The following is a 13,058-nucleotide window of genomic DNA, read 5'->3' on the forward strand; positions in this document are numbered from 1 at the left end:
TTGCATCTGTCAAGTGTAGTGTCCCTAAAAATCACCAGAAATTCTCTGACACCTGCAGCTGTACTGCTACCCTGTTCAAGCTTTGTAGCTGGCACCACCTTCAAAGCAAAAGAAAGGACATTTCCAAGAGAGAGCACATTCAAGTGTACCTGGGTATCGGTAATGCATCTAGTTGGTCCTGTCATTCATGATTAGATCATGGATGAGGAGAATCTTATTACAGACTAACATTGTATTAAATAACAAAGAGACCAAAATCAGTGAAGCTCTGAAGATGATCTTCAGGGTTGAGCACAAGAGGCTAGAATGCAACATTAGTACTAAATACTAAGCCAGTCTTCGCCAAGAGCCTTACTCCCTGCCTCCTATCATATCGCCCCATTCTTGTCGCTACTATGATGTCCAAAGCCTTCCCCTCTAGCCTTTTCCCCCTATAATTCTGTTTTAGCCATATCCAGAAGCACTCTTTTCACATATAATTTCTAATCTTACTATTCCTGCTCAGTTCTCATAAATGAGCTCAATCTCCTTAATTTACAAATTATTATAATAGTGAGAATTACTTTTTAACATATTTGATTTAGTACAGGCATATGTAAATTTCTTATGAACAAGACAACAGTCGTTAGTCACATATTAACAAAAAAAACCAGGAGAGAATTCTGCCAAAAACTGCTCTAATTAAATTTTAATGAGAACTAAGTAGAAACTGAAATCAGTAAATATAAACTTGAACAATATGTGGGATTTAATCTGTATAATTTCTTCCCTATAAAATAGGCCTTCTACACTTGCAGTTTAACTGTGTTTAATGTTAACCCCATTTAAAATAAAAAAATGTTACAATTAGTACACATAATAGGAAATTTATTGAAACCATTACCCTTGATAGTTTATGAACATGTCATAATAACAAAACACACACAGAGTGAGACTAATGTTGATGAGACAAGATAATCTTTTGTGTGTGTGTGTGTGTGTATTTTCATTCATATATGAAATTTTGGGCTCAATAGTGGTTGTAAGTTGAGGATTGCCCGCACCCACAATGTCTGGAGGAAAGTTGTTCCACTGATTAATTATTCTCACTTTCAGGAAGTTTCTCCTTAATTCTAGGTTGCTTCTCTCTTTGATCAGTTTCCAACCATTATTTTTCGTCCTTCCCTCTGGTGCTTTGGTGAACAATGTTACCCCCTCATCTTTGTGGCAGCCCCTCAAATACTGGAATACTGCTACCATGTCTCCCCTATTTTATTTAGATTAGCCAAACGCAAGTTCTGCAGCCGTTCTTCGTATGTTTTAGTCTCCAGGCCTTTGATCATCTTAGTTGCTCTTCTCTGAATTTTTTCCAAACTCTATCTTTTTTGTGATATTGTGACCAAATTTGGTTGCAGTATTCCAGGTTTTATAAAGCGGTACTAATACCTTGAGTGATCTTGATTCTATGCCACTGTTTATACATCCCAGGATTATATTGGCTTTTTGGGATGCTGCTGCACACTACTGGCTCATAGTTAAGTGATCGTCCACTAGGACTCCAAGGTCCTTCTGACAGTCACTGTTTTTAAGCCAGGACTTGCCCAGTCTGTAGCTGTACCTTTGATTTTTCCTGCCTAAATGTAAGACTCTGATTTTTCCCACATTGAAACTCATTTTGTTGGACAGGGCCCATTGTTCAAGTTCGTCAAGATCTTTTTGGATCCTGGGTTTATCTTCTGTGGTGTTGGCTACTCCTGCCAGCTTGGTGTCATCTGCAAATTTGATGAGTTCCCCTTCAATTTATGAAGATATTGAAGAATTGTGGGCCTAAGACAGAACCTTGATACCTGGCTGCTTACTTCTCTCTGTATGGATGTATTGCTTTTGAGGACTACTCGTTGAGTACGGTTTGCCAGCCCGCTACAGATCAATCTGGTGGTGACATTGTCTATTCCACCTTTTTCTAGCTTGGCAAGGAGTAGGTTGTGGTCTACCTTATCAAATGCCTTACTGAAATCTAAGTACACTACGTCCACAGTATTTCGCTGGTCTATTAGTTTAGTCACTTTATCGAAGAATGAAATAAGATTGGTTTGGCATGATCTGTTTTTGACAAACCTGTGCTGGCTACTCGTTATAACTTTCTTTGTTTCTAGTTGTTCAGAGATCTGTTTTTTTATTATCTTTTCCAGGATCTTCCCAGATATTGATGTTAGACTGATTGATGTGTAGTTTCCTGGGTCTGTTTTTTTCCCTTTCTTGAAGGTGGGAACCACATCAGCCCTTTTCCAGTCCTCAGGTGTTTCCCCGGTGCTCCATGATTTTTGAAAGATATGGTGCAATGGTTCTGAAATAACATCTGCCAGCTCCTTCAGTACTCTGGGATGTAATCTGTCAGGTCCTGGTGATTTATATTCGTCAAGGTCGGATAGGTGTTCTCTTACCATTTTCTTATTTTTATTTTTGTTTCTAGTTTGTCTTTTGTACTGGTTTTTTTTGTATGTTGGGCGATGGTTTCTTTTTGTATGAAGACTGATGCAAAGTATGAGTTAAGCAGTTCTGCTTTCTCCCTATTTCCTGTTATTTCCTTGCCATCTTTTCTTTTTAGTGGGCCTGTAGTTTCCTTGACTTTTTTCTTGTTGTTAATATATTGGATGAAACTTTTTTTATTATCCTTGATTTCAGTTGCAAGTCTTTGTTCGTTCTGAGCCTTTGCTTCCTTGACTTCATCTTTGCATATTCTGGCTGTCTGCTGATAATCGGCCTTAGTTATGCGACCCTCTATTCGTTTTTTGTATTTGTCCTTTTTGTCTTTCAGTTTGTCAGAGAGATCTTTGTGCAGCCATGCTGGTTTCTTCTTGAATTTCTTGTTTTTCTTTTTCAGTGGTATTGTGCTGTACTTGGCTTTTATGATCACATTTTTGAGGGTTTCCCACCCTTCTTGGTTTGTTTTCCCCTTTAAGATTCTCATCCATGGGATCTTTCCTAGGTTCTCTCTGAGTTTGTTAAAGTCAGCTCTTTTGAAGTTTAAGACTGGTTGGATTGTTTACGTGTAGTTCCCTCCTCCATCTTTCGGATGACAAAGTTGTCGGCTAGGTTGTTTAGGAATTTGTTTGATCTTCTACTCACTGCAGAGTTTGCCCACAGTTGATATCTGGATAGTTGAAGTCACCCATTACTATTGTGGTATGCTTCCTACATACATTTGTTATATACATTTTATATATTTTTATGCTTCAAAGAGTTTTAGCTATAGGCTAGTAAAAAAAGCAATATATGAAGAGCCTGAGTAGCTATTTTGAAATTTCTCATAAATTTCCCAGTGCTTATAACTGATTTCACATATAACATAGAGATTCTTATTGTATGTTTTTTTTCTTGTTATCTACCATATGATTTATTATATTAATCTCAACACTGACACTACAAAAAGGCAGACTATTTCCCAAAAAAGAATAAACCAGCAGAACAAATCAACAACACAATTCAGTCTTATTGCTAGTCAGCATATTACTTTTTTCTGAAACCAGGGTAGTCAAATAGATATACAGTATTTAGAATTGTAGTCACAATGAAGTTTATGTGTCAAGAAATAGTCATCAATCCAGGGTGTTAGGAATAGGCAGTCTCCATTTATGCCTAGTCCTATGCTATTCTACAATTTTGTTTCTCCTTTGGCATGCTATAATTTTGGTGATTACTGAAATACAGAATCCTACATGTTCTACTTCTAAGGGGATTTCCATATGTCTCTTCTTTGGGGGAACAGTCATGGTTAAGATTCTACAAGTGAAACATATTGTTTCAGTCATGCAGAATTTGTGTCAGCAGCAAGTATGCAACCACATTGCCTTGAGAATAAACAATAATCAGGCAGGTGTTAAATTTTAACCCCTGTTAATATCAATTTATATACTACTTTTTTTTAGAGCGGCAAACTTGTTACAAAAATGTTTCAGAAGATTCAAGAATTAATTGATGACAAAGATGCCCTTGTATTTGTACTTATTGATGAGGTATGATTATAATAGTACTTCAATATTAAAATTGTTTGCACTAGAGAGTGTTTATACTATCTTACCGGTATACTGATTACAAAATTCTATGTCATTTATTTTTCTATTAAAATCCAAGCTGGGCTGTATGAAGGCAAAGAAATCAGATTTCAATTCTTGCAGGTTCTATTGGTAATTCAAAATCCATCTGTAGTATATGGGTTACATTTATAGTATTTTAAATCCTTAGGTTAAAGTCTGAATATGTTCATGATTCTGCCTGTGTTTGTTTGCAAATTTAAATATATATACACCTATTCATAAAGACTTTATATCAGATATATTTGCATAATATATTTTTAAACTGAATTTTAATTTATATTTATATTGCAGATTCATAGGCCACCAAATTCAGAATGACTTATGGTAGTTTACACATAAAAATAAATTTGGTTCAGTTTAGGCAGTGACTGACTGCAAACTAATTTTGAGTGGCTTACAACAAAACAAGACAAAAAACCCACAATAATGATAAAAAGAAAGCAAGATGTCAATTGTGGTTAACAACATCCATGCATACAAATATATTTAATACCCCCTCCCTCCAACCTTAGCCCAAGGTCTGGGAGAAGAGCCAGATCTTCAAAGCTTTTTGGAAAGCCAACAGGATGAACCACACGGGTCTCTCAGGAAATCTCATTCTGGAAGAGAGGCATACTGATGACACTGAACCTTAAACCAGTGGAGCCAGTGGTTTTATCTAGATGTTAAACAGGAGGGGAGAAAGCATTTAGTCCTTTGGCACTCCACAAAGAAAGGACTAGAGAATCATGTCTATCATATAGTCCAGGGGTGTCCAAACTTTTTTCAAAGAGGGCCAGATTGGATGAAGTGAACATGCTGGAGGGCCGAACATTTTTCCGAACATTCTTTGAACAATTGCAATTAAATGCAAATGAATTATTTTATGCCAAGTTAATTGCAAATGGCATACTTTTCATTTTATAACATTAAGATCAACTGGCAGCTGAGTTTTCACAATGTCGACAACCCGCGGCTCCGGAGCCACATGCGGCTCTTTGAGCCGTCTCCTGCGGCTCCCAGCCGCCCGGTGCGCGCGCACCTCTTCGAACGGGCAGTGGTGCGTGCGCACCTCTCCAAATGGAGAGTGGCACCGCCCGTTCCGAGAGGTGCGCGCGCACCTTTCCGAAGGGCAGAGGTGTGCGTGCACCTCTCCAAATGGAGAGTGGCACCGCCCGTTCCGAGAGGTGCGCGCGCACCTTTCCGAAGGGCAGAGGTGCGTGCGCACCTCTCCAAGCCGCCGCCGTCCGGAGACCTGCCGACGTTTGGGGAGGTTTGGGGAGGTGCGCGCCGGGGAAAAGGCCGGGAGAGGAGGGGGTCCGGGCTGGGGAGAGGAGGGATGGGGTGGGGGAGAAGGAGGCTTCCCGGGCTGGGGGGGAAAGCAGAAGTGAGGGATCAGGACTCCTCCCGCTTGGCTGCTGCCGCTGCCGCCACCACTCCTACGGCCGCCGCCGCCTGCTCTCTCGGCTGGTTGCTTTCTGCTTCTCTCCCCCCCGCCTGCCCTCCTTCCTGCCTTCCTCCCCTCCGCCTCGCCTTCCCCGCTCCCGCGTTTTCCCTCTCCCCGCCTCGGATTCGGGGTGATTCCCCAGGAGAGGGCGATGGGATTCCGGCGAGCTTTCAAGCCTTCTTGGCGGTCTCCGGCACGGCTCAGGAAGCGTTTCTGCGCCGCCCGGCCGGAGCCTTTGCCTCCTTCCCTCCCCCAAGCAAGGCGTCCTTTTTCAAGTTGCAAAACCAAGCGGGGTGAAGCGGGCTGTCGGGAAAGACATTCAGGAGGGTCACCCTGGAGAGGAGAGGAAGCGGGAGAAGGAGGAGGAGGAGGAGGGAAAGGAGGAGGAGGAGGTGATCGACTCGCCCAACCCAGTCCGGGCCGGCCAGCCCCGTAACGTCCGAGCTCGCACCACGGGCGGAGAGGCAGGAAGCCGAGAGGAAGAAGACCGCCAGGAAGCTGCCTCTGCAGCCGCCGCCTCCTCCTCCGCCGCCGCCGCCGCCGCCTCTGTCGCCGCCGCTGCTAGGAAGGCTGCCGGTGCTGCGGCCGCCTCTGCCGCCGCCACTGCCTCCTCCGCCACCAGGGCCTGACCCGGGGTGTCGCTGCTGGATCGCGCTCGTCCCTGCCGCGAGTCTTCTTCCTCTCGGCTTCCTGCCTCTCTGCCCACGGTGCGAGCTCGGACGTTACGGGGTTGGCCGGCCCGGACTGGGTCGGGCGAGTCGATCATCTCCTCCTCCTTTCCCTCCTCCTCCTCCCGCTCCCTCTCCTCTCCAGGGTGACCCTCCTGAATGTCTTTACCGACAGCCCGCTTCACCCCGCTTGGTTTTGCAACTTGAAAAAGGACGCCTTGCTTGGGGGAGGGAAGGAGGCAAAGGCTCCGGCCGGGCAGTGCAGAAACGCTTCCTGAGCCGTGCTGGAGACCGCCGAGAAGGCTTGAAAGCTCGCCGGAATCCCATCGCCCTCTCCTGGGGAATCACCCCGAATCCGAGGCGGGGAGAGGGAAAACGCGGGAGCGGGGAAGGCGAGGCGGAGAGGAGGAAGGCAGGAAGGAGGGCAGGCGGGGGGGAGAGAAGCGGAAAGGAACCAGCCAAGAGAGCAGGCGGCGGCGGCCGTAGGAGTGGTGGCGGCGGCGGCAGCAGCCAAGCGGGAGGAGTCCTGATCCCTCGCTTCTGCTTTCCCCCCCCAGCCCGGGAAGCCTCCTTCTCCCCCACCCCATCCCTCTCCCCCAGCCCGGACCCCCTCCTCTCCCGGCCTTTTCCCTGGTGCGCACCTCCCCAAACCTCCCCAAACGTCGGCAGGTTTGGGGAGGTGCGCGCGCACCTCTCGGAATGGGTAGCAGAGAGTCAATACGGCAGGAGGAGGAGGAGCAGCAGCAGCAGCAAGCAGCCACAGTTGTTACCTTTACCTCCGGGAAAGGAGGAGATGGGGGCGGGAGCTGGGTCTGGGTCGGGGGGGCCGGGCTTGCAGGTTGAGAGCCAAGCGGAGGAGAGCCGCGGCGGGAGAAAGAGAGGGAGGCAAGACGCTGCCAAGCCTCCCCACCCCCACCCGAGAAAGGAGGCGATCCGCAGCCGCGGGAGGACGGGATCCCGCTCTGATTGGGTGCAGCGAATGCAGTTGCTTTCTACGCTCCGCCTGCTCGCTCGCTCGCTCCTCCGACCCTCGGCGAAGCGGAATCGTCCCCCTCCGGCGAGCTTAATGGGCGCCCCCCCCAGATGTTGCGCCCGGTGCGGCCGGCCCCCCCTGCACCCCCCACGCTACGCCACTGTCAGGCATACAGTACTCGGAGCAGCATTTGAACTTAGCTTGAATTAAATAAATATGTTTATAGGAGTAGGCATAACCTTGAAAAACACTTGGGAGTCACCGTTCTTTTTTCCCCGAACTTAAAGAAAGCCAAATTCTTCTCTTTTCCTCTCTTTTCCCCTCAAGTTCCCACTCACTTAAGACACACCGAGAAGAGGGTGGAGGACGCCGAGAGCGCGAACTTGATGCACTTGTAGTAGGGCAGTGAGTCCCGCCAGGCCCGCCCCGCGCCTGCGCCGCTCGTCCTCCAAGTTTGGGCAGTGACGTCAGGATGCGGCCCTTTCACCGCCCTCCCTCCTGCGGCAGACAGTCTTCTGCTTGCCGCCCTCAATCAGAAGGGAGGGCCGTGGGAGGGCCGCATTTGCACAGAGCAGGGAGGGCTGTTAGAGGGCCGTATTAAACCGCCCCGCGGGCCGCAAATGGCCCGCGGGCCGGACTTTGGACATGCCTGATATAGTCCAACACTGATTGAAACTGTTGCAAATGAAGAGAATCACCATAAAATAATGTTTCTAATCCCTGGAACCAATTCAAAAGAATATTGTATATCAAAAGCCATGAGAGATCAAGGGGCCCAAGAATTGATGCACTAGCTCCAGCCTAGTTCTGCCATAGGTCACCTACAAATATCTCCAAGGATACCTCCATAATAAATCTGGCCTGAATGTGCTCTAAATTCATACTATACAAAAAAACGGGAAGAAATAATAAAATAATAATCACTTAAAACATATAAAGATGCATATAGGTGATCCTCCACTTATTTATTTATTTATTTATTTATTCGGTTTATATACCGCCCTATTCCCAAAGGACTCAGGGCGGTTTACAAGGCAAAATTTAAAAACAATCCAATATAAAATTAAAATAAAATTAAATTAAGTCTAGCCGCAAAAATTAAATCACAATTTAAAAACATTAAACCCCTCAGTCCAGACCAGATAGCTCAAAGAGCCAGGTTTTTAGGTCCTGGCGAAAAGAACCAAGGTCGGGGGCAGTCCGGAGTTCCGTTGGCAGTTGATTCCATAGGGCAGGCGGGCCCACAGAGAACGCCCTCCCCCTGTGGATCGCCCGTCGGCAATCCTTGACCGGCGGTACCCTGAGGAGGCCCTCCCTGTGGGAGCGCACAGGACGATGGGAAATTGACACTGGCAGCAGGTGTTCCCTTAGATAATCCGGGCCCATGCCATTTAGGGCTTTATAGGTCATCACCGGCACCTTGAATCTCACCCGGAGGGCAACCGGAAGCCAATGCAGCTCGCAGAGAAGAGGTGTTACATGGGAGTATCGGGAGACTCCCATCACAACTCGAGTGGCTGCATTCTGCACCAGCTGAAGCCTCTGAGTGGTCCTCAGGGGCAGCCCCATGTAGAGAGCATTGCAGTAGTCTAGCCGGGAGGTCACGAGCGCATGGGTGACTGTGCGTAGCGCATCTCGGTCTTATGACCATTTGTTTGAACCATTGTTTTGAATTTATGACAGCACTAAAAATTATTTACATTGATGACTTGCAGATCACCGTGGTCATGTGATTGCAGTCTAGATGCTTGACTTTCTCAACCCATCTTTCCCCCTTTTGTCCACCCTGTACAACATGGCCAAGATGGCTACTGAATTCTGCTCTTGCCCCCCAACTCTGTCTTCAACTGATCTTTGTCATATTTGCCTCCCTCCGTTCCCTTCCTTGTCTGCCCAGACCAACCCTAGCCCAGTCCGGGAGACACAGTCTCTCCTACAACCAAGCCCTAACGTTGCCTCTCCCACCCAAGGCCTGGCCAGGTTGACCAAACTTCGCCATGGAGACCAATGAGCAGCAATGGTGCTTTCCCCTGAGCAGACCCAGATTATATAGTGCTTTCATAGGCAAGAATTCCCCAAGCAGAACACATGTACATTCCAAGACCAGAGCAGACAGCAGCATGTTACAAAGGTGTAGCTGCAGCTAAGGCCACCCTTAAAGTGTCTTCATGTGACTGAAGGTTCCTTTTTATTGCTTGCTTCCACCTTGCCACAGCAGCAACAATCAAAAGTGTATGGATCAGTTGTAAGTCCATTCTTTCAGCATCATCCTAACTGAACTGTCACTAAACAAATAAACAACCTGGAGACTACCTGTACAAATGTAAGTCAATAGAGAGTTGGCTTCCAACAGAAAGGAGCTAAAGGCTGTTCTCAAATAACTCCAGTTGCTAATGTGGGTTAATTAGGTAAAACTGGTAGCTACCTGTTCTAGTGCTAGGCAGCCCGCCAGAATCTGCTCCCACATTTGAATCCAGACTCATGTTCTCAAACTTAGAAGTTGCCACAAATGCCTGATTGTTCTACTGGCTGTTCAGACTGATTACCACCTCAGCCTCTTGCTAGAGGATTCACTGAGCCATAATATCAGCATTCTTTGACTACAGTTTTTGGTGAGCTATGTAATTAATTAAATGGCATACCATCCAGTTATCCTGCTTACGCTTAATTATCTTTTTAATCAGAAAGTCATGGGATACTTTGTTGAATGCTTAGCCGACATAAAAATTTAGAAAAATTGTCCATGTACCATTTCTAGAACCTGAAGAAATTGTCTTATCAAAAACTACTGTAAGGTTGATCTGGCAAGATTTATTCTTGAATGCATTTTACTCTGGATATTTAAATTCAAAGTAAAATGTTATTTTAGTTTCTAGCTTCAGTTCTGCCTTTTGTTTTTCATTATAAGATAGTAATCCTAAATAGAAGTACTACCTTCCTTAGTCAAATAATCTTTATAATCTGAGATCATATTTTTTTCATTCTCTGAACATACTTGTTTTCATATAGAAACATTAACTTGATAATTATTTTTATTATAGTTTTTGTACAAAACATTTGCAAATATATCTAGCTTTCAACTTCGTTCAGATTTTGTGGTTCCAATTACAATTCTTCTACTAAAATCTGCACTAGACAACAACAACTTTATTGATTAGCCCTTGGGCCATATCAAAGTACAAAGTTCCAGCAACAAACCGTCACCAAAACTAGATAAAAGCAATCCGAAATGGAATTTGATAAAATATAATTTAAAATGGAATTAAAATACAATTTAAGTTAAAATAGTAATAAAATACAATTTAAGTTAAAATAGTAATAAAATACAAATTTAAGATATAGATAAAATATGGAAACATTATATTTCGGAGTCGCCCTTACAATCTACCCCAATCAGTCCCACATATGCAGATCTTAACTGGATCATTTTGTTCAAATACTGTGCTACGTTGGATGTTATTTTCAAGTTCTGGCCGGACATAAGGTAAGTTATTTTGATATGGGGATCCCAATGGGTCATTCGTTTGGTATATAGACCAAGATACCTGTCTCTCACCCTCTTATACAAACAACAGTCAAATAGGATGTGAGCCAGGTCCTCTACCTCTGCCGCTCCGCAAATGCAGAGACGCTCATTGTACGGTATAGCATGAAATCTCCCATATCTGACCATTGTATCAAGCTGTTCGAATCTCGCTCTCGTAAATATCTCCCTAAGATGTTTTGGGAGTTGTAACTTCAAATAACTGTCCACTTGAAAAGTACATTTGTATTTACTCAGCCATTTCAAGTTACCCACCTTACTAAGGATAGCTATATCAGTTTGTGCTTCTATATCCTTAATTCTTTGGGCAACTCTTTTTTTAGATTGTTCTCCTGTTACGCAAGAAACAGGAAGGCCACAGCTTCTTACAAAATTTGTTAGTTTGTGATTGCAGTTTTATTTGCTCTAGTAGGCATGATTTGGGGAGTCTATCAGTCTCCATTTCATTAACTTTGCACCAGTAGTTATAAGCTCTAATTTTAGATAATGCCTGAATTGTATGAATTCCCAATTCAGCTCTAACTGCTGCAGCAGATGTTCTTGGATCTACACCCAAAATACATCTCAGATGCTGGGACTGTGTTCGTTCTAAAGCTGTGGTTGAATAAAGACCCCAAATTTCTGCTCCATACAAGAGCATTGTCGTAACCTTAGCCTTATAAACTTTGAGTAGTGGAGCTAGGGACCCTGGGTAACTATGGTTCTTTAGTTTGAGCAATAAATTCAAATGGGCTTTTGCTCTAAATGTACTTTGTTGATGATGGCAGGCCCAAGATCCAGTCTTGGAAAAAGTTACTCCCAAATATAAGGTAAAGGTAAAGGTTCCCCCGCACATGCGTGCTAGTCGTTTCCGACTCTAGGGGCCGGTGCTCATCTCCGTTTCAAAGCCGAAGAGCCAGCGCTTGTCCGAGGACATCTCCGTGGTCATGTGGCCGGCATGACTAGACGCCAAAGGCGCACGGAACGCTGTTACCTTCCCACCGGAGTGGTCCCTATTTTTCTACTTGCATTTTTACGTGCTTTCGAACTGCTAGGTTGGCAGAAGCTGGGACGAGTAACAGGCGCTCACTCTGTTACGCGGCACTCGGGATTCGACCCGCCAAACTGCCGACCTTCCGATCGACAAGCTCAGCGTCCTAACCCACTGAGCCACCGCGTCCCTACTCCCAAATATACAAAGGTATTAACCTGCTCAGTTGGTTCACCGTCTAATTGCCACTTATGTCTCTGATGGTTTCTTCCAAACACCATTATTTTCGATTTGGATTTGCTAATAATTAGGGAGTTATCCTGGCAATAAGAGCTGAATCTTCTTAATAGCCTACGTAATCCTACTTGTGAGTATGATAATAAAATCATATCATCAGCATAAAGCAAGCTGTTACAGTAAGTATTTAGGATCATCGGCATGTGTACCATGGTATCCTTCATTAACCCTGGCAAGTCATTGATGTATAAATTAAATAATAATGGGGCCAGGATACACCCTTGCCTTATCCCTTTATTTGTGTGAATCCTGTTAGTCAGGGCCCCATTAACCCCATACCGCACCCTCAAACAGGTACTTGTGTAAAGGGCTTTAATCAAAGCCAGAAGTCTGGGTTCTATTTTAAGAGATGTCAATTTACTCCATAGTACGTCTCTATTTACCATATCAAATGCTGCTGTAAGGTCTATAAAAGCAGCAAACAGGGGTCTCCTCTTATAGGCATATTTGGCAATTAGATGGTTCAAAACAAAGCAGTTATCAATAGTAGATCTGTTCTGTCTAAAACCTGCTTGTTCTTCTGTGAGGATGTTGTTTTCCTCTACCCAGATTTCAATTCTGTTCAAAAGGTACCTAGCATATATTTTTGCTACAATGTCAATCAGGCTGATGGGCCTATAATTACTAGGATCCTTTTTATTCCCTTTTTTATATATGGGGACAACTATTGCCATCTTCCACCCGTCTGGTATATGGCAGGTGTTATTTATGTGTGTAAAAAGACCTGCTAATACAGGGCCCCACCAGTTGGGAAATTTCTTAAATAATTCTGCTGGTAAAAAATCCTCGCCTGGGGCTTTATTGCTCTTTAAGCTTTTAATGATGGACTGTATCTCCTTTTCTGAGACTGGTGGCCAAGGGGGGAGAGTTCTAGGATTTACCAAATCACTGTTTAAAAATAATTTCTTTACCGGTTCAGTGGGGGCAAACAAGCACTGATAATAATTCTCCCAGTCCGCAGCAGAGATTGGTATGTCAAATGCAAATCTCCGTTCCTTCAGAATACCTGCTACTGAGTGCCAAAATAATACTGAATTATGACTTCTGGCAGCCAACTCAAGTTCTGACCAGATTGAAATGGCAAAACGTTTTTTCTTTAATGTT

The 13,058-nt window shown here is 44.5% G+C and overlaps 1 protein-coding gene across 1 annotated transcript in view; it reads left to right on the plus strand.

Annotated features, from left to right (window-relative positions):
- Positions 1 to 13,058, plus strand: part of TRIP13 (thyroid hormone receptor interactor 13) — a 54,650-nt gene that overhangs the window by 21,995 nt on the left and 19,597 nt on the right. Inside the window, exon 9 of the mRNA XM_081346339.1 lies at positions 3,909 to 3,995. Within this exon, the coding sequence (XP_081202465.1) occupies positions 3,909 to 3,995 (87 nt within the window). The remainder of the gene's footprint in view (positions 1 to 3,908; positions 3,996 to 13,058) is intronic.

This window comes from Vipera berus (assembly GCF_964194415.1).
Source record: "Vipera berus genome assembly, chromosome: Z".
Lineage (NCBI taxonomy): Eukaryota > Metazoa > Chordata > Lepidosauria > Squamata > Viperidae > Vipera > Vipera berus.